General features: G+C 47.5%; 1 protein-coding gene across 1 annotated transcript in view; it reads right to left on the bottom strand.

Moving 5' to 3' along the window:
* Window positions 1–22,668, bottom strand: part of SNX30 (sorting nexin family member 30) — a 90,838-nt gene that overhangs the window by 18,167 nt on the left and 50,003 nt on the right. Inside the window, exons 4-6 of the mRNA XM_037036222.1 lie at window positions 13,411–13,569; window positions 9,752–9,947; window positions 7,751–7,950 (exon numbers count right to left, since the gene is read on the bottom strand). Of these exons, the coding sequence (XP_036892117.1) occupies window positions 7,751–7,950; window positions 9,752–9,947; window positions 13,411–13,569 (555 nt within the window). The remainder of the gene's footprint in view (window positions 1–7,750; window positions 7,951–9,751; window positions 9,948–13,410; window positions 13,570–22,668) is intronic.

Genomic DNA, 22,668 nt, shown 5'->3' with positions numbered 1-22,668 from the left:
CACTCAGAGAGAGCTTCCTAGCGTGCGAACTCGCCTGACTCTGAAAGAGACAGAATTCCCCGGAAGGGAAGTGGGGGGAATGGCGCCGCCCATCACCATGGTGACGAGAGGACTCTGGGCTCCCCTTGGGCCCAGAGAAACTCTGCTATGCAGAAATTTGGGGCTGGGCAGGTGGCTATGCAGGGCACCCTCTGAACTGTTCATGGAAGCGCCTAAGACTCCAAGTCAAAAGAGCTGGTCCCAGACAGACTGATTTGCTCACGGACCCTTTAGATACTTATCTGCGCTCCCCTTCCCCCCAGGTTTACAAAGAGCAAAGAGACACAGCCCCGCCTAGGACTCTGATGAGTGGGGAGGGACAGACACAGCAGGAGGCTGCAGGGGCTGCAGGAGCTGCGTGCAGGTCCGAGATCCCTGCACCCACTCGGCGAGCCCACCAGAGTGATGGTAAATGGGCCCAAAGAGAGCCAGCCTGGAGCTAAAGCGACAAACCAGGGGCCCAGGATGCAGCATTTCAGGAGACTCCCCCGGGGCCTGCTCCAGCACAGGTCAGTGGCACCCCAGAGAGAGTGCCTCCCTCCATCTCCCAGGCCTGGCCCTACCCCCGAGACGCCACCAGGGGAACAGAAGAGCATGCGGCAGACAATCCAGAAAAGCATCCGCTTCACCCAAGGGTTTCTTTTTTCTTCTTTTCTTGAATGACAAATGGCAAACCAACAATGGTGAGAATTTTCTTTCCCATGAACTCAGAAGTCACACGTTGCTATAAAAGCTTCTAATCCCACACTTTTTCTATTGGGACCTTCCATAAGAGCGCGAAGTCCGGTGGGAAGGAGCCATTTCTTGGCAAAGCGCTGGGCATCTCGTGTCCCTGACAACGGGCTGAAAGGTGACGAGTGACCCAATCATTGAGAGCACTCTGGGGACAACCTTCCAACAGAGTGTGCCAACCCAGGGACCTGATGTCACCCCCTGAAGTAAGAATTTACTTCGAGAAGTGTTTTACCATAGGGAGAACACAAGGTGAAACCAGCAACAGCTTATTTTTCATTGTCGGCCACTCACCTTTCTCCTGTGCGCTTGGAAGTCCTCTCCCCACGGCCACCGACCCCCGAGCAGCAAGGTTTCCAGTTCGAAGCACCTTGCTGCTGGGTGGAAGGTTCTGTCGTCTAACACAACAGCCTATGGGCTGACGGAGCTCTTGACACACGACGCATGTGATTGAGGAACTGGGTTTCAATGTTCATTTAATTGTACCTAATTTGAACTTAAACTTACAAAGTCACCCGTGGGCAGCGGCTGCCATATTGGACGGGCCAAATCCAGAGAGGAAAACCAACCAACCAAAAAACCAAGGGTCCTTTCTGGGCCTCACAGAGCCCGGAAAATATGCTAAATCTACTGGTCTGGACCGAGGGGAGCAAACACCGTAATCTCCAACCCAGAGACACACCCATGAGGAGCTGCCCCTGGAAACACAAACATAGTCCCCAGTGGCAATGAGGCAGCAGGGAGGGGCCGCCAGCGTGCCTGTCACCGCCACATGCGGCCTTCACAGATGCCTCATGTCTTGCGGGAATCAGCACACGCATCCAGACAGGGGTCAGGAACAGGGTGAGTTGGCCCAGCACCACCATTCCTGTCCATGTGGCCAGGACGGGCAGGGATGGCGAGAGGCGTGCCAGCTCCGCACAGCTGCAACAACCCCATGCGTCTCCTGTCCCTGCCCCCACAGCAGGCCGGGGGCCCCAGGGTTCAGCCACACTCCCTCCCCCCATCAGCTGGGGTCTCCCCTGCCCTCTGTCTCCTCGGCCACTGTCACCCTCGCCTCTTTTGGGGTGACCAGGACGCTGCCTTCTCGGGCAGGCTGACGGGAGGGTTTGTGCTAACGCCCCCCACATCACTGTTTGTGATGGGAGCAGGAAAAACTCCCAACCACCCCATGCAAGTGAAAGTGTACTGTCTCTGTCTTGGACACCAGAACACGAGGAGGGACTTGGCTGAGACAAGGCCGCTGGTTAACGCCACGCAGGGGACTCACACAGGCACAACCAGTAGCACACTCTGTCTTCAGCTGTAGTCTCTTCTCTTGAGCGACTTCTCTGATGCTCTCCAATTACCCGTGTTCTCTTCCTGGCACTTGTCACTCAGAGGTCCAACATCATGGTCCGGTCCTCTCATTTTCATTATTTTTTCTCTAATCCTCATCTTCTTGTTTCACTTTGTATGTGATTTCCTTAATTTTTTCTTTTAACTCTTCAATAGATTTTTCGGAAAATTTTGATCATGGTCTTAATTTTGATGAGCTCTTTGTTCTCTGGATTAAAAATCTTATTTTATGGCTGTGATATCTGTTTTCTTTTTGAGATGTAGATAATTTTTTAAAGATTTTGTTTATTTATCTTTAGAGGGGAAGGGAAGGAGAGAGGGAGAGAAATATCAATGTATGGTTGTGTCTGGTGTGTCCCCTGCCGGGAACTGCCCTGCAACCCAGGCATGTGCCCTGACTGGGAATCGAACCACGATCGTTTGGTTCGCAGGCCCGTGTTCAATCCATTGAGCTACACCAGCCAGGGCAGAGATATGGATAATTTTTTTCCTGGGAACTTTCTTCTCTCTCAATAATGTTTCGCTCCATATGCTTTTTCTTTTTTGCTTTTTCTTCTCAGTCATGTAGAAACTTATCTGTCCACTAATCCTAGAGGGAGACCCTAAAAAACTGACGAAAAGTTCCCTGCATGTGGAGGGCTCATTGACAGTTCTCTCTAGGGCCTCCACTGCAGCATTTGGTTGGGGACGTACCCCTCCCCTCCAGTATCAGTATCTCCCTGTCTCTTCTCCTGGTCTCTTCAGATTTGTCCAAAAAAGGCTCTTCTAGTCTTGCAGGAAAGACAGAAAGCTGAGAGCCAAAGGGAGAAAGATGGCTAAGAGTCTCAACACTCAGAACCTTTCACTTCACATCCTGACTTGAGGATTTTTGCCCCACCCTCAGCGATGCCTGGGATCCGGAGACCCTCTATTCTACCCCCTCCGGATAATGTGCCCCCAGGCCAGCCAGCGTGGGGAAGGGACGGTGGCTTCTATGGGGGAGGGAGAAGAGAACCAGAAGCTCTAACTGCTTCTTGGGCCCCTAACTAGTTTTTCTCTTCAGCTCCTTCTCCCCCGCCCCCCACCCCGAGTCCAGAAGGTGCCTGTGCTCCCCATCCTGAAAAGTTCCACAGTGTCAACAGGTAGCCCCTTGGTGTGACCCTACAGCCAACTCCTGCAGCGGCTTCTGGGGTCACCTCGTCCCTTATAACCGCTAAACTTGCTTTCTAGTCCCCAGTCATACTGCTGTTGTTTCCCCTCCTACCAACCACTCTTTGTTCCTGCAAGATTCAGTCTTTTCAAAAAACTGGTCTGGGGTCATCTGGGCGCAATTTCACGAAGAACTAGAAGTTAAAAATGTATTCAGTCTGCCAGCACTGGGCATCTCAGAGGTTTAATTATCACACTTTCTGATTTTTAAACAGCATTTGAGGTCATGTACGTGGCTACATCTCACTTCTTCATAATTTCAAGAAATTGGGGCCTCAATCTATGATTGCTTTTGTTTAGAAAGGAGGGTTTTTCTGCCCTAACTCAGAAACCCCTTTTGAAAGGCACCAGAACTAGCCAACCTAAAGCGGTAATTTTCAACCTTTTTCATCTCATGGTACATTTAAACTTATTACTATAATTCTGTGATTGGACCAAAAAAGTAGATATAATTTGATTCACTCACACTAGACGGCTGTTGTTGCTTTGGCTGTTGCCATTGTGTTACCTGACAACCTAAGGGAAAAAGAGGTCAGTGCCCCTGGCTAAACAGTCAAGTATTATCGCATGTTTTAAAAATTCTTGTGGCACACTGGTTGAAAACCTCTGACCTAAAGCTTAAACAAGTTACTTGATTCGTTGGCGCCACCTCGTGGCCCCTGGGGGCAAAGGTGGGCAGGCTGAAGAAACTAAATGGCATCTGAGTGTCTGTAATGCAAAGACCAATTCTGTCTTTAAACCCAAATTTATGCATCCACATGTGAGACCCCTAGTCATGATTACCAATGGCTTCCATATTATTAAATCCAATGGTTCATCACGTTCCTTCTTCTAAGAACATTTCTCTGGGCTTCTCCGAGATCATCTTTTTTTCCTCCTACTACACTGACCATTCCTTCTCAGGCTCCTTTTCTACTTGTTCCTCCTCCTCAGGTGCTAGCCCACGAAATACTGCCATGCCTCAGGGCGCAGGCCTAGACTGTTAACCTCAGTCTCCCCACTGGATGATCTCCCCAGCGGTCACAGATTGAAACGCCGCCCATATACAAACAAGCCCCAGACTTCTGTTCCCACCCTGGACCAAACTCGGCAGCAGCTGCCGCAACCCCGCAATGTTAATGCCTGACTGGCATTTGTTGGACTCCACGTGGCCAAAACAACTCGATTCCCACCCGCCCAAACTCCTCCTCTCAGACTTCCCCGCTGCGATGAACAGCACCCTGCCCACCCAGCTGCGGAAGCCAAACCCCAGGAGTCGTTCTCAATCCCTGCCTTTCTTACTGTGCATTAATACGGCAGCAAGTCTACTTGGCCCCTCGTGCAAAACATACCCCCGACTCACCCACTTCTCCACCACCGCTTAGTCCAAGCTCCAGCCCCTTGGGCATCTGCCCCTCCGCCGCCTGGGGCCGTCTCCTCGCCTGACCTCCCTGCCTCCACTCTCGCTGTCTGCAGCCCGCTCTCCACGCTGCAGAACCAGCCATCTGTCGTCTTCAGTGAGAAGTGTCTCCTGTCACCCCCCTGCATAAGCCAGAGCGCTTCCCTTTCATTCCTGAGAATAAAATCCAGATTCTCCACAACCACGGCCTTCAAGCAAGACACCACTGTACATCCTGGCCCCATCTGCCCCTTCGGCCTCGCCCCCTCCCTCCTCCTCCCTTGCTCACTGTCCCCCCACCCCCAATGGACTTCCGGACCTGCGCAGACACCGCTCTCATCTCTGCTTTAGAACCGGCTGCTCCTTCCACCTGCAATGCTCACTCCCACGTGTCGCTCCTAAAGCCATTCCCCCTACACGGCCTTTCCCTGCCACCCTTCTCTCATCTCGCCCTGGTCCTTCACCAACACCTCCGAGATAACTGGGCTCTTTGACGCGTATAGATATTGGGTTGGCCAAAAAATCCATTTCGTTTTTGACATAAAATAAAATACACATGGCTCATTTTCACCAATCAATTTATTGATTCAGGTATCTGGAGTATGTTGGCTATCTCCTGTGTGATATAACACTGACTGTTCTCAGTTGATGCCTCAATTTGATCGCTGTCAACTTCAACTGGTCTACCTGACCATGGAGCATCATCCAGTGAGAAATCTCCAGCATCAAATGTCACAAACCACTTTGACACATTCGGTCAGTCCCAGCACCTTCTCCACATACTGCACAAATCTTTTTTTTTTTGCATTTCAGTTGCATTTTTACCTTGCTTGTAACAATAAAGCATAATATGACAAAAATGTTGTATATTCTTTTCCATCTTCAATATTAAAATGGCTACACAATAATTCACCAATTTCGATGCTTTTAAATGCACACTGATATGACAGCTGTCACAATATAATCTAACAAAACTGTTTCAAATGAAGCGAAAGAGAACTAAGTGCTACTGGAGCCATCTTACGGAAAAACCAAAGACACTTTTTGGCCAACCCAATAGTACGTACTAGAATGTCCCAGGACCATCGATGCTTTGGATGTTCAGTCTGGCAAGGGGAAGGGAGCACTTTTTCTTTATTTTCTGGGAAGCAATTTTTATAAAGGGTGTATCTAGGTAAGAGACAAGTTTAGGGACACCCCTGAGATTGTAAAGATTTGTGTCTGTTTACAATACAGATACTATTAACCTATTAACTTTGTAAGTATGGCAAAATATTCTGGTCCATTTTAAACAGGCCAGGAGGCCTTTTGATTGATATGCAAATCACATAAAACATTACTTCAGTTTCAGGTATATATGATGATTTGATGATTTGTGTACATCGTGAAATGAGAGTAGTTAACATCCATCAGCAAATGTGCAATAGTTAATTTTTTTCCTTGGGATCACAACTTTTAAGACCTACTCTCGGCAGCTTTCAAGCACACAACACAGTAATAACTGCGGCCGCCATGCTGTACATTGGATCCTGTGACTTATTTATTTTGTAATCAGAAGCTTGTACCATTAGACCCCCATCGCCCATTTGCTTACACCCTCCCCAGAATGCCTTTCTATGCTTGTTTCAGCCACAGAACTAAACATGCAGTGTGTGGATCTCAATTTTAAGAATGCAACGTAGGAGAGGAGACTGGGACACAATTCTGGAGTCAGACGCCTTGGTTTTCGGCCTCAGTTCCAATAATTACCAACAAAGCTGCCTCAGGTTAATGATCTCGTGTGTGACTTTTATCCTTATTATCATCACTACCAGTATTTCCACTTCACAGGCAGGGAGATTTATGCCATGTCCCCTGGTCACTGTGGGATCCAGACCTGACCTTGTCTTTGAAAGTGTTTTATTAGCAGCTCTACAGGGTATACGTGACACAGGGATTCACCCCACCAGCAACAGGCTCCACTTTCCATCGCTCACACTTGAACATGCATCGAGAGCCTTAAAACTTCATAGTTTTAAGAAACTTCTCTGGTGGAGCAACGATGACAGGGATATGAGAGCTCATCATACTGCTCCTCCCTGCTTCTGTGTATGCTTGCAATTTTCCATAAGAAAGCTTTTATCACCAGTTGGTTCTTTTTTTTTTTTTTTTCACTCTTTCACAGAACCCAAGTTGACCCACAGGCTTCTCTCTAGAGATCCGTCAGCCCCGACCCACTGAGGTCTCCTCTGGAAAGTAGAAAAGGGGGGCTACTTGAAGATGGGACGTTCAGCCCGGAGCCACCCACCCGCCTCTGTTGGTCAGGAGGACCGACCCTTCCCTCTGATGGTGCGGGCTGCCCCCAGCTGCACTCTCCAACCAGTCTGCATACAGGCTGGGGCAGTTTCCAGTGTGGGCATTTAAGTGTTTGATCCTTATCACCTTTGTTCTAAAATATTCCAGGCATAGGTTTCGGGTTGGTTCTCTGTTCATTCCTCTTGCTGGGCAATTAAAATGGCCTTTGAATCTGAAGGTTCGGGGAGAGCTCCTTCTATTATTTCTTTCACAATTTCCTTCCCTCGGTTTTCGCTGTTCTCACAACCAGAAACTCTCACAACCAGTCCTCTGTGTCTCGTCCCTTCTTCTACCTTTTCAGTGTTTTTGCATTTTTTTTTTTTTTGGCTCTACTTTCCAACGACTGTTTTTATGTGTTTTACTTTCCGAGATTTCTTCATCCTCATCTTCTGGCTTTACTGTTCAATTTTATTTCAGCAGCTGTGTTAACTTCCAAGAGCTCCAATTACCCAATTTTTCTTTTCCCACAGCACCCTGGGCTGCTTCAGTAACCTTCACACCCCCTTGGATTCTCAGTGAACACAAATAAGAATTCCTTCCAAACTATTTTTTTTTTCACTTAACTCACATACTTTGTTTGCCATGGGCTCTATTTATATGCCCACGTTGTCAGCCCACATGTCTGACCCTGCCCACCCAGGACAAAGGAAACCTGTGCCACATGCAAGCGGGCAATAATCAGTTACTTTTGGGGTGATGACCACAAGGAAAGTCCCCAAGTCCCCAGGCAGCGCGGCTCACCTTCATGGAGTCAGAGTATAAGACGTATTCCCTGAGCACGGGCAGGAAGTCTTCGGTCATGTCGTCTGTCAGCTCTTCCAAGGCACTGGAGCAGTTGCCAATGCAAGCTGACACCCCCTCCAGTGGCTCAGCCAGCTCCCCCTCCAGGGCGCTCCACGTGGAATACACAGGCCCATATTCTCTCAGCTCCACGAGGTACTCTAAGGGCAGGGGTGGGGGAGAGACACCCGGAAGCTCCAGCTGGGCGGCAATCACTGGTATTACTGACTCAGTAAGCCCTGCAGCCAGGAGCTCTCACAGTAAGATGTGTTTCCTCAGCCATTCACTCCCCTGAGCACGCTCTCCCTTAAACACAGCACCACTTGTAACCATTCTTTACATTTATTTTTTTAGAGAGATAGAAAGAAACATCGATAGGGAAGAGAAACATTAATCAGTTGCTTCCTATACATTCCCTGGTTTGGGGATTGAGCCTGCAAGCAAGGTATGTGCCCTGACTGGGGATGGAACCTGCAACCTTTTCGGTGTACAGAACGACGCTCCAACAAGCTGAGCCACCCGGCCAGGGCATAACAATTTTTAAAAATCTCTAAAAGCTGATGTTATAGTTAAGATTGAAACATCACTCAACTCCACCCCATAATGAGAATGCCATGCCTCTGGATAGTGGGAGCCATGATACCTTCCGGGGCAAAGTGGCAGGAGCCATACCCACCAAATGCCTTCAGAAATAAACACTCTCCTACCCACACAGGGAAGCAGTATTTTGACAATGGTGGCAGAGTTTCCTATAGGTTTAGGGGAATGTTTTCATAAAAAATGTCTTGATTTTAAAGAGACAGACAGAGAGAAACATCAATTTGTTGTTCCACTTATTTGTGCATTCATTGGTTGATTCTTGTATGTGCCCTGACTGGGAATCAAACTCGCAATCTTGGTATTATTGGGATGATGCTCTAACCAAAAAATCAGTTGCAATGAAAAAACAATGGAATTTTAAGAAACATTTGCCACAGGATATGTGGTCTCACCCAGGCAGAATCACTCCCTCACACAGGAGTCACCCAAACACCAGGTCCTTAGGTGCAGATGGACCTAAAGCTCTCTCCAAAACCTGTGGGCCCCATGCGATACCACCAGTGGGAAAAGGAGAAAAGCACAGGAAACAAGAAAAAACGTTATCTCCCCTCACAAAGAAACTCTGGGCCACCATATTTCACCAGGACTCTGGCCATGACACTAAAATGCTGCTGTCACTGTTTTTGCAGCCAGTGGGTGTCAACTACTGGAGCGCCCCCTTCAGTGCGTTTCAGGTCACGTGCCCAGCACAATCACCAACACCATTCGGGTCTGTCTGTCTCACCAAAGGCCCCGACATTCTGGGATACAGAAAAGAGAGTGGCCACGAGACGGGTGAGGAGGAAGTGGCAGCAACAAGGAGGAAGAACACAGACAGGCAGGCCCGCTCGTGACTGCCCCGCGCAGGGAGCGTGGGACTGAGATGCAACCGGGCCAGGCAGGCGAGCCCATTTCCAGTCGGAAGGCCCGTTGCGATCACAACTTTGGCAAACACAGGTCGCCATGCTGTCCCTTTGAACCATCTTTCCGCCAGGAAAGACAGCCAAGTTTCCGTTTTGTGAATTATCTTCCCTATGAACGAAGGGACGTTGAGTCCGTGTCTCCTCTTTTGAAGCTCAAGTGAAGACAAAAACAGGAGAACCTGTGTGCTGACGCACGGTTGTTCGCACTGTGGGGGTGGTGGGGGGGGCGGGGCGCGGCGGCAGGGCTGCGTTGAGAGCAGAGCGGGCAGCTCGGGTTATTCTCCGGCCACAGCCGCCTCCTCCCCTCCGGGTGAGTGAGTGTTAGTTTCATAAGCAAAACGTGGCCTCGTTCTGTCCCACCACCGCCTCTGCAGTTTGATCCTCCTTAGTGCACACGAGGGCCGTTTCTGCCGGTGTGGTCCCTGTGCACGCACACCCAAAACCTCCACAGAGCGCTCACCTATTTCCTCTTTGATGATCCGCTGAGCTATCCGATCTATGGTTCCCAGTTTGAGCGCAAACGTGTCTAGGTATTCGCCTATGGCTGCGAACTCCAAAGGCCGACTCCTCAGCTTGTAGCCCCCGGTGACATGCTTGACCGACTCGCCCACTCGGGTCAGCAGCGCCATCCCTTGCTTCTTGTGGGCGTTCAGGTCCTAGGGGCGACACAGGAACAAACAACCCCAGAGGCTCAGGCTCTCACACAGTCAGAACTCGGTAACTAGCTCCCTCAGGCAACTGCCATTTGGAAACAGAGGACTCAGAATGCAAGGAGCCTAGCTGGAGGGCCCGGCCCCCTGCACCAAAGGGCCCTCTCTTTGCCATCACAATCCGCAGGCTCACAGCCCCCTTTCCAACGAGGTCCACTCGTCTGAGCGTGCTCTCCTTTAAACAACACTGTGTCTCCAACACCATTTTTCAACACGTTTGACCCAAACCCAAAAGTCCCTTTCTCCTTCGCAAAATATCCTAAGTTGTATTTAGAACCCAAATTCCGAAGCTGAAATCCACGCCATTCAGTTATTCATATCTCAACCAAAGCCAAGTAAGAGAAGAGCGTAAAGGCGGGGAAGCCAGAAGTGGGGACAGAGAAGCGAGCGCAGGAGTGGGCAGGGGCTGTAAACAACCCAACGTTGCATCCCGGGCTTCTCCGTCAAGACACAGACAGAGAAATAGGTTGAGCCACCTAATGCACTGGGTCTAAGTTTAAAAAGCCCGTCGGTGTGCGGGCTGGAAGGAGCTGCTGCCTATCAGGAAAGTTGAAGAGGAAGTGACAGCATCTTCAGGTTCTTCTCCATCCCTAACTTGAATGGTGCCTTCACAGATGGTTTTACGGAAGATGCAGGGGCCTGACGTAGGGGGTGGGAAATCACGGTGACTGCTGCTGTCCAGCAGCCTCCCTGCCTCTGACACACAACGGTAGGCTCAGATCTCCACGGTGTCTGCCGTGTAGGCTCCTCCGGATTTCGCTTCCTTCCTTCTCCATGCAGGCAGGGCCTTTGCCTTTGCCCCTGCCTGCACCCTTTCCCATCCACCCACCGCAACCCAGGCCCTTGCCCTAGCAACAACCCTCCCCTCCCCCATCCATATCTCCAACCTCAAATCCTTCAGCATATAAACTCTGGCGAAGACTCGCCTGTCTTAACAACAGCAGAAGTCACCTCCAGCCCCCCTCTCTCCTTCTCTGCAAAGTCAGGATGCCAGAGAGAATGTTCTAAACATTCCATTTCCCCTTCCTTCTAACCACATACGTTCTAGACACAAAATATCCTCACAGGCATCAGGCTTGCGCAAGACCATCATGAGGCTTTGCAATTCTCAGGACTGATTCCACAGATAGTATTTTTGGGAGGGGGGGCTGGATCCAGAAGGGCTCGTTGGGCTGCGTAAGATCTGTTTAGAGTAGACCTTTGAAAGGGCAGCCCCAGTCGTCCACGTTAATTAACACGTTGGCTGCGGCGCCTATCTGATTGCTGCGCCCTTTCTGCCACAGACAAAAACGCTGACTCGAACACAGTGGGTGCTGGGTGTCTCCCACCTCTCCCAGCAATCCTGGCTGCTGCTTCAAGGCACGTCTGGCCTGTGATAAGAGCATGTCCTCACAGGGAGGGGGATGCTTCTGCACTCACTGTGGCAAGTGGGTAAGTGGGCAATTCAAGAACAAGACCAAGTCGTTCGAGGTGTTGAAAGAAAAGATTTGGGGGCGCGGCCAAGTCTGGGGGAAGAAAGAGATGGGAGATGGAGGAGTCCACACTTCAGTTCAAGATGGAGAAGATGAAGAAGTTCTGGAGGTTTGCGTACAGCAGTGCAAATACACCTAACACTAATGAACTGTATGTTCTGAGAAAGTTAAGACAGTAAATTTTATGTTAAAATTGTTACCACAATTTTAAAAGAAGAGAGAGAAGATAGGGTTATTCGGTGCATTTAGTTCAGCAAGTAACACTGAATTAGGGTGAGACTTCGTCCTGTTTAAACGAGCCAACCCCCTTCACTCACTCGCATGAATTTGGATTTTCATCAAGACATCGAAGGGCTATTTTTAATCATTCCATACTGCCTGGCCCATGGGTAAATTACACACACACACACACAATCTTTCTATTTATTCTTCACACCGTGTCCCAACCACCAGGGGTCCAACTCCGCCCCCCACCCACTTCTGCCTCTGTGTAATTAAAACCACTAAGCTCAAGGGCCTACCTGGACAGGGCACCTATAATTTGGGAGAATCAGTGAGTTGCACTTAGGGGACAGCAGAAACGGAGTTTACTTTGTGTATAAGCTGAAAGAACTACCTCAAGGATCAGCTCACCAGGAGACACTTATTTAAAAAATAACCCAAGTTTGACCTGTGTGGGAAAGGCCTCCTAGAAGAAGGGAAGAGGAATAGGAATGTCATGGATGAGGCTAAATGCCAACGGAGGTTTGAAAGAAAAATCGCCCAAAAACTAACAGACTTGGCCATGTGGTTTCTGGTGCCCAGAGAAAGGCACCCTCTCGGAAGGCTTCAGGGTCCCCGAGCCCATCTGTAACTCTCTCTCATTTTTTGCCTTTTTAGAAATGAAGACTGGAAAGTACCTGGGCCTCAGTACTTTGCCAACGAGGGTAAAACTACCTACATCCTGAAGATGGGAACGTGATACGTGAAACCACACGGGAGGCGCNGAAAAATCGCCCGAAAACTAACAGACTTGGCCGTGTGGTTTCTGGTGCCCAGAGAAAGGCACCCTCTCGGAAGGCTTCAGGGTCCCCGAGCCCATCTGTAACTCTCTCTCATTTTTTGCCTTTTTAGAAATGAAGACTGGAAAGTACCTGGGCCTCAGTACTTTGCCAACGAGGGTAAAACTACCTACATCCTGAAGATGGGAACATGATACGTGAAACCACACGGGAGGCACTGGAAGGAAGCTGGCGTGGGATCCGGCTTCTGCAGACACTCGGGGGAGGGTGCCAAAGGCTTCCTGGCCAGGTCTGCCAACAGGGAAGTGCAGAGAGAAGCTGGGGAGTCTCCAAGTGGCGTTTGAATAAACGGAAACTGGCAACTGGGTAGAGCCCAAATACTTCTCTGGCAGAGGCCTGGGAAGTGCCCACCTGATCAAAAACTTGGCCCTGGCCAAGTAATACCGAACTGCTCGTGGTCAGGCAGTCTGTTCCAGAGACCAGGCGTGGCCTTGGGGGCCACAAGGACCCAACTTCAAACCCTAGCGATGCGACCTGAACAGGTGCAAACTCCCTGAACGTCAGTTTCCCCCTCCTCGCAGGGCTCTCGTGGAGAACGTCCTCACCAAACAGCTGGTCTCACCCTTACGTGCCCACCGTGGGCCAGGACTTCCTCACTCAGTGATGCGCCCACAAGTGCTTACAGAAACGCTCATCCCTGCTCCTGGGAAGTGAAAACATCCGAACTTCCCCTGCTGCTGCAAGGCTGTGTTTGCTCCTGAATTCAAACACAGCAGCCACGCTAAGGCAGAAGGGCACCAAAGACACAGCAGCCTCCACGTGACAGCCACCGCAGCGGCCGTACAGGAAGGTGGCTTGTGCGAGACGGAGACGACCCTGAGCGAAGGGCCCGGTGAATGCCCGTCTAGGGGCAGGAACAGGAAAAACTGCCCTCACCTTCGCAGTAAGGAAAACATTAAAGTGTTCATTGAAAGAAAGCACGGGATGATCCGTAATCCTTTTCAGGAATTTATCCAAAGCTTTTCTCCTGGTCTCCACGAACTCTTCCGAAAAGCGGTCCACGACCCCTTTCACCACAAACTTCTCCGGCAGCGGCTGTGAAGACAGGATGAAAAATATTCAGAGCAATTGACAGGATAGCGCAAAGACAAGCGGGCAGGCTAGCAAATCACCCCTCTGACCCTCGTGCCCAGGAACGGCATTTCTCAGCCAGTCTGATCTTTATGTCGCTGGTCATCCGTGGGAACCCTTCTGAAAAATAAATGGATGGAATAAATCAAGACGACACTGTCAATTTTCCAATGCAAGAAATAAAACACTAGAGCATAGTTCCCGGAATACGGGAAGCAGCCAGTCAACCCAACAGTTAGTTACCTTTACATTGCTCAGTGTGCAGAGGACATGATGAAAAAGTCAGGACAAGAGAAAACAGTCTAAGGGAAGAAGGCAGACAACACTGACCACACAAAGATGTGTTTAAGTAGAGTAAGATCCTGCTCCCAGTTCAAGGGGTAAAAGAACGTGGTGATGGAGGAATAAGTATATGAGGCAAACCCATGTTATCTAAAAAATACCTTTCCTCCACTTTTTTTGTTTGCTTAGGTTTATACTCACAAGTTCTTAAGATGGTAACTTTCGTTACTTCCCTTACACAAACAAATTTCTCTCCTATTTTCTTTGAGCCAATACCCTGGGCAATCTCAACCTACCTGGCTACTACAGGATCTCTGGGCTTTACCCTGTTCTGTAGTGACCTGATCAAGTGCGTGATTGAAGGCCTTCCGCATTACGGCCACCACAGGGGACGAGAGCGTTTGCTAAGGTACAAGCTGAAACGTACAAGTTATGAAACATCAGAAGAGCATTTACATTTACAAATAGGCAAATGATTTGGTCAGTATTTCTCCCGACAAGGTAAACAAACGGGCTAACAAGCCCATGAGAAGACAATCAACATCATTAACACTGGGTAGATACAAATCACGACCGCAGTGAGGTGCTCCTTCACACCGCTACAATGGCCACACCTTAACAAAGAAGGAAGGGAAGAAAAACAAGTGTTTGTGAGGATGTGAAAAAACTCTTCCAACTCCATAATATAGAGATATTGTTCTTTTTTTTTTAAAGATTTTTTTATTTATTTATCTTTAGAGAGGAAGGGAAGGATGGAAGGAGAGAAACATCAATGTATGGTTGCCTCTCGTGAGTCCCCTGCTGGGAACTGACCTGCAACCCAGGCATGTGCCCTGACTGGGAATTGAACGGCGATCGTGTGGTTCGCAGGCCTGCGCTCAATCCACTGAGCTACACCAGCCAGGGCAGAGATATTGTTAAGTTACAAGAAGAACGACAAGAAAAATGCCCACAGAAAACAACACCAACAGAAATCAGATAGGGCAACAAGGACTTAGCAAACCCCCAAAAGTGGAACACGAAGGCACTCAGTGGGAAAGTGGAGAAGCAGCCCAGGCTGATAACTCGAAATCTTTGAAGGCCGTAGGAACGGGCAGCGCCAGCCCCACCCCCTCACTCCCCTGGAAATGAAGCACTTGGCTGTGTGGGAATTCAACAGCCGGAAAGAGCTTTGCAAAGCCAGTGTGTTTTAGTTCTCGAGAGCAAAGACTCTGGCGCCCTGCCTCCTGGGACCATCTCTGCTCTCTGCCAAATGGTTCGACTTCGGTCAAGTTTTACACTCTCTTGCTACCTGTCTTTTCACCTGTAAAAAACAGGTAAGGGCGCCAAGCTTGGGAGGATTCAGTGAGCTATGCAGGTGGCTGTGCTTCCAACGATTCTTGCCACTGAGCGGTCGCTTGGCAGAAGTTGGCATGTTTTGGGTTATAGGAGTGGCAGCAATGTCAGGGGACAGCTAATCTTCAGGGACAGCCAGGGTTCAGTTAAAACTTGAGATGGTGGGAGTGTTCGGAGAACAGGCTAAGAATGAAGAGACTTCTTTTTCACAGAAACGGAGGTCTGGAGTGCACAGTGGGAAGGTTTAGTAATAACAGGACGGAGGGGACTGGAGTCAGGAACACAATGACAGAGCCACACGGGACAACATGTCCAAGTCAGATGCCCGGTAGAGCCCACGCTCACATAGAGCATTAGAAGCGCATGACAGGGTCAGACGCAGAGGCCCCCCCAGCCCAGGGTTCTGGCAGCAGAGAAGCTGCCTTCACAGGAAAGGGTCGTCCTCTAGCATAATTCCTTCATTCCGATCTCTTCTTTCATTCCCTTAGACAGTCCACCCTCCCGAAACCCTACACTCCGCCTTTCATGCTAAACAAATTACCATCTCCCTGAAGGAGGAACCAGTCACAAGGGCATCACAGGGAAATTTCCTAACCACTTTGCTTCCTCCACAGAAACCCATCTACTGGGTGCCACCCTTACCTCTACTCCTCAGGTCCCTTCAAACGACATACCCCGCCGCCCCAAAGCTAACTATGCCATCTGTGTCCTAGACCCATTAGTTCACTGGGATGTGGTTGTCATTGTCAATTAATTATACCTTCTCCTCAGCATCTTCACCATTGCCTCCTCATCCGGTTCTGCTCCTTGAGTCTACAAAAATATAGCTAATTCTCTTTCTTTTTTTTTAATCCTCACCGAGGATATTTTTTTTAAATATTTTATTATTTATTTATCTTCAGAGGGGAAAGGAAGGAGAGAGGAAGGAAACATCAATGCATGGTTGCCTCCCGTGCATCCCCTGCAGGGAACTGGCCCCTGCCGGAAACTGGCCTGCAACCCAGGCATGTGCCCTGACCGGGAATCGAACCCCGATCGTCTGGTTCGCAAGCCCGTGCTCAATCCACTGAGCTACACCAGCCAGGGCGAGGATATTTTTTATTGCTTTTTGAGACAGAGGAAGAGAGAGAGAGAGAAACATTGATGGAGAGAGAAACACTGACTGGCTGCCTCCCACATGCACCCAGACTGGGTGGGGATTGTGCATGACCAGACCTGGGATCAAACCCGCAACCTGGGTATGGACCCTGCCCAGGAATAAAACCTGCAGCCTTTCCCTTACCAGATGATGCTCCAACCAACTGAGCCGCCTCGGCCAGGGCTGGTTCTCTCTCTTTCTACCTGAAAAAAGTAAATCCAACTAGCCCTTGACCTTACATCCTCTCCAATCCCCTTCTGGTCTCATTCAACCTTTTTGAAAAAAATCTTTTATCTTCACTTCCACTTTTTCCATTGACTTCTCAGCCCCACCCTTCCGCCACCCCAAAATAAAGCTGTCTTTGGTACTGCCTTCAATGCTACGTGTCTCTGCCATTTCCCCACCCGAATGCAGAAACTGTCCTTTTAAAGATGAGCAGCAACTTTCTAATTACCAAATCCAGTGGGTGGCTCTCTGTTCTTACCTCATCAGTCCTGTTGAGCATACTCTCATTTGCTTATGCTAAACAGGACTCGGGGGCGGGAGGACTCGGGGGTGGGGATTGGGGGAGAGGCCTAATGAGCAAATAAGTGGTTAGGTATGCCTCATTTAACACTATAGATAACCTCCTGAAATAGTTACCTAGTCTTCAGATTTAATGCATTGAACTTAATGTTTAATGAATCAGGGAAGCTTGCTATTTAAAGGAACCCTGGGGTGAATTCTGCAAACAGAAGTTCCTTCTGTAATAAGCAGTATTATTTCCAATGTACATGACTTCAGAAATTCGTTTTTCTTATTTCAGGCTTCCTTAAAGGGACACACCTACTTTCAGCCTCACCTTTACAATTACCTTCTTAGTTGTGTATGCAAAGGAATCTGGGTTGCCAGTGAAATCAAGGGCATCTGTACTCTGTAGGTGAGGCCAATTAATGTAAGTGACGAGCTTAACACAGCTCCCAGCGCGTGGTGGACGTCAAATGGATGCCAGCTGTTTCTATAAATTTGTAAACAATGAAAACAGGACGCAAAAGAAAAGTAGCCTGAACTAAAGGGTGGAACCTCCATGTATCTTTTGCCACTTCACACCACTAGGATGGCCATAAACAATAAAAGGAGAATAACAAGCGTTGGAGAAACTGCAATCCTAACACCCGGCTGGCGAGACTGTAAAATGGCTCAGCCACTGTAGAAAAGTTTGGTGAATCCTCAAAGAACTAAATATACGATCCAACAATTCCATTCCTTGGTATACAGTGAAGGTAAGTGAAAGCAAGTGTTCGAACAAAAACTTGCACAGTGAGTGTTCGAGCAGCATTACTCCTAACAGTTGGGCTGAGGAAGGGGAATGCGAAATGACTGCTTAACAGGTACGCTGTTCCTTTCGGAGGGTGACGGAAATGTTCTGGACTTAGACAGTAGTGGCCATCCCAAAACACTGCAGAGACAGTCCAGTTGGCATCCTTTATTCCTGCCCCTTCTTCCACCTCCCCACCCGATCCCCGAAAATAAAATATATTTATTTATATCAATACACACGCATGCGTGCACACACACAATGAATGTATTCAAAGCCATGGAACTGTACACGTTATTTTACCGTCCTGCGCCGTGACATGGACCCACTGAGACCGCTTTTGGACTTCTGATTTCAGAACCGGAAGATAATAAGTTCCTGCTGCTTAAGTTGCTTTTTAAAAAAAGTCACCTGGCATGGGAGTGAGTAGGATAGAGATGAAAAAATTGGCCAGAGTTGATAGATATTGAACCTGGGTGATGCATACATGAGGGTTCATTGCACTGATTCGCTCTCCTTTAGTATTACTTGATATTTTCCATAATAAAACTTTTTTAAAAACTACAAATACATACACAAGGGTGGGCAGAAGTAGGTTTACACTTGTAATACTAATAAGTAATACACAATAAATAATAATACATACAAGAATAAACTGTTTCAAGAACTCACAATTGTAAACCTACTTTTGCCCCCCTTGTATATGTTGGGACTTACCAAAATTTTTATTTGCAAAGCATTACAATAACCCATTAAACATTTCAAGTCTCATTTATTTTTTAAAGATTTTATTTATTTTTAGAGAGAGGGGAAGGGAGGGAGAAAGAGAGGGAGAGGAACATCAATGTGTGGTTGCCTCTCAAGCGCCCCCTACTGAGCACCTGGCCCACAAGTCAGGTTTGTTCCCTGACTGGGAATCATTGGACAGCTGGCAGGCCGGCACTCAATCCAATGAGCCACACCAGCCTAGGCAAGCATTTCAAGTTTTAACCTTAAAATATTTACATTTTTTATAGTGCTTGATCCTTTGGTAAAACACTTTCACATGTATTTCATACTAATTTATAAGAAAGTACTTTACAATCTGTGAAACAAAAGCATATTTCCTGTACAATGTCACTGAAAAACTGCTCCTTATGGGTGGGAGATCTGGATAAAGATTTCATTTGCTCAGTCTTGAAATGTCCAACTTCCTCTTCCCCACATTTAAATCACTTCTATGAAATTCAACAAATATTTAGTGCACACCTCTACATGACAGAAAACCATGTTTCCTCGTCTTATCAAACTAACAGAAAATATTGCTCCTAAGCAAAAATAACAAATATATAAAAAAACATCAAACTGAAAATCTTTGTCTCTGCAAAGAACAACCACCAAGCCTGCTTTAATTCAAAGTACTTCAAAGTTCAACTAATGTTTCACTACTTATTAACTCATCTACTGGGGAAGCTAAAGACATGTATACTCAACAATACAAAAAAAGGAGGAACCAACTGAAAGATGAAGTTAGAGTTTTTACTGATGATTTTATAATAAGAAGGAGAACTGTTGCATTACAAATTTCTTCTAATTAATTCCTACAAGTTTACCACAACCCAGAACAAAACCGGGTGCCAACGAGTACAAACGCATCCTCCCAGCAAAGCTCCCTTCACAAAGACAAAGCAAGCATCACATTTCCAATGGAAATTAAACACTACAGAGTTTCATAAATCCATTTGCTTCGTCTCCCAATCTATCAGTGCCCAGAGTCGTGACATTTATTTATCTGCAGTGTGACTGGCTGTGCCCCAGCAAGTTTAGTAGAGTAAAACCAACTTCTAAGCCAAAAAATAAATAAGTAAATAGAAAACAAAAACATGTCACAGTGAAGACTCTCTGGTGCCTCCTACTAGTAGGCAATAAAGACGTACAAAGTGAACTGCAATTGAGATAACAAACATACACATCCCACACACTTCGAGTTTTAAGATGGCAGAGTAAGAACATATGATTATTTCTGCTTTTAAAATTACAGAGTAACAATGCAATATAAAAAGAGAAAAATGTGTTGCAGTAACAGAAAGTACACTGTGAACAGGACAGAATTTGTTAAAGACACAAAGCAGAAAAGGTTGGGTTGAGAAAGAAGTCAATCGATATAAACCATCTTGTGATTCTACTCAGGCAAAGGAAAGGAAGGCTTAGGAAGTAATGGATTGGTTTTCTCCGGGACAGCCCTAGAAGCTGCCAAGTTCAGAGCCATAGAGGCTAGAAACAAGGACAGGCCTCAGGACAGCTAATAGAGAAAGGTAAATGAAAGAACTTGGGTGCCTCCCAGAAGAACAGTCTGGCTGGCTGCTCACCTACAACTTCTTGTGACCCCACTGAAGCCCATGTAAAGTGGGAACTTTATCTGCATGCTCCTACCATAAACAGTAGAATCTGAAAGCTTGGGAATTCTCACACATTTTTAATCATAACTGACTTAGGTTGGCAAAAAAAAAAACAAGAAAGAAGGAAACACCACCATTCCCCCAAATTGTCCAACTGATTCCAAGATTCTAGGACTTCCAGTCAAGATGGCAGCATAGGTAAACACAGCTTGCCTCCTCGCACAACCACAATGAAATTACAACTAAAATATAGAACCACCATCATGCAGAACTATCAGCAATCGAGTTGACTGGAAGTCTGACAACTATGGAATTAGAGAAACCCAATCCACCCAGACTGGGGGAAGGGGCAGAGACACAGAATGGGCCGGTCCCACATCCACATGTGCTGGATAAAAATTTGGGAGGGATATCTCAGGAGTGAGGAGTCCCAGCCCCATATCAGACCCCCCAAGCCCAGGGTTCCAGTGCCAAGAAGGTAAGTCTCCATAACTTCTGGCTACAAAAACCAGCAGGGATTGAGTCGGTGGAAGAAACTTCTGGAATCCAAAGCAGTTCCTTTTAGAGAACCCACACATGGACTTACTCAGACTCACTCCCTCTGAGCTCCAGCACTGGGGTAGCCAAGGCATGAGTGGCATAGAGGGAAGAACTGAAGTGTCTGGCATCAAGGCAAGAGCTGGGGGACAGCTTTCTCCTAGAAAGGTGGACAGATGCCATTGTCCCTTTTCTGAGCCATTGCCCAACACAGCCACTGAGCCAGAAGGTGGGTGTTATATCTGAGACTCCATCAACCTGGCTGACACTGTCCCTCCTTGGAGATCCCCTGAGACTCTGTCCCACCCAACTTATGGGCCCACCCAAACTGTTAACTGTGACTTTTCCATATGAATGGCTGGTCTTGGCTCATGCTTCAAACTTCCTAAATCCTCTCAAAAAAGCAACAGCCAGACTCTGTGATCCCTCAGCCCTGGTACCTCTTGCTAAGTGGCCCCAGGCCCAGCACTACCAGCAGCCAGCCTAGATTCACAGCTTGGCTTTGCCTGGGAATCTTGAAGCCCAGCACAAGTAGCAGCCATCTCAGATTGCTTTATAGCTCAGGCAGGGTGGCCCCTGGCAGAACACAGGTGGGTGCTTGCACCTTGTCCTGCACCACCCAGGAAACCCCAGAGACTGTGCACCCAGTAGACAACTATAGACCACATCAGAGTACCATGACCCTGCCCCTGTACAGCTGATCCTTCACAGAGGGTAGAGATTGGTGATCAGTGGTCACAAGCAGTCCTTGTGGCTGACTGGCCAGGGTAAATCCCTCCCATTGATCTGCCAACAGTAATCAAGGCTCAACTACAAGAGGAGGATGTACTCAGCCCACACAAAGGGCACACTCTGAGTACCCAGCCTGGGTGATAGGGAAGGCTGTGCCACAGGACCCTATAGGGCACCTACCACATTAGGCCACACTACCAAGACAGGGAGTCAAAGCAGCTCTACCTAATACACAGAAACAAACACAAGGAGGCTGCCAAAATGAGGAGACAAAGGAACATGACCCAAATGAAAGAACAGATCAAATCTCCAGAAAAAGAGCTAAACGAAATGGAGATAAGCAATTTATCAGATGCAGAGTTCAAAACACTGGTTATAAGGATGAATAAGGAACTTAGTGAGGACCTCAACAGCATAAAAAATATCCAATCAGAATCAAAGGATACACAATTGAAATTTTTTAAAAAATTACAGTGAAACAACAGTAGAGTGGATGAAGCTGAGAACCGAATCAATGATTTCAAATATAAGGAAGCAAAAAACAACCAATCAGAACAATAAGAAGAAAAAAGAATCCTCCCCCCCCTTCAAAAAGAAGATAGTATAAGCAGCTTCTGGTACAACTTCAAGTGTTCCAACATTTGCATCATAAGGATGCCAGAGGAAAAGAGAAAGAGCAAGAAATTGGAAATCTACTTGAAAAAATAATGAAAGAAAACTTCCCTAATTTGGTGAAGGAAACAGACTTGCCAGTCCAGGAAGCACAGAGAGTCCCAAACAAGATGGGTGCAAGATGGGCCCACTCCAAGGCACACAGTAATTAAAATGCCAAAGGTTAAAGATAAAGAAAGAATCTGAAAAGCAGCAAGAGAAAAGCAGTTAGTTCCCCACAGGAGAATTCCCACAAGACTGTCAGCTGATTTCTCAAAAGAAACTTTGCAGGCTAGAAGGGATTGGCAAGAAATATTCAAAGTCGTTAAAAGCAGGAACCTACAGCCAAGATTGCTCTACCCACCAAAGCTATCATTTAGAATTGAAGGACTTCCCAGACATGAAAAAACTAAAAGAGTTCATCATCACCAAATCATTATTATAATAAATATTCAAAGGACTTTTTAAGAAAAAGAAAAATATTAAAACTGTGAACAATAAAATGGCAATAAAAACATATCTATCAACAATTGAATCTAAAAAACAAAGTGAGCAAACAAGAAGAACAGAGACAGAATTACAGATATGGAGAGCATTTTGATCATTGCCAGATGTGAGGGAGGTGTGGGGGGATGGGTGAAGCGGTGAGGGCACTGATTAAGAAGTACAAATAGGTAGTAGTCACAGAACAGCCATGGGGATATAAGGTACAG

The sequence above is a fragment of the Sturnira hondurensis genome, unplaced genomic scaffold (genome assembly GCF_014824575.4).
Source record: "Sturnira hondurensis isolate 20B ecotype Veracruz unplaced genomic scaffold, ASM1482457v3 Scaffold0022566, whole genome shotgun sequence".
NCBI lineage: Eukaryota > Metazoa > Chordata > Mammalia > Chiroptera > Phyllostomidae > Sturnira > Sturnira hondurensis.
The sequence above is the reverse complement of the archived record's forward strand: the minus strand, read 5'-3'. Positions and strand labels throughout refer to the sequence as shown.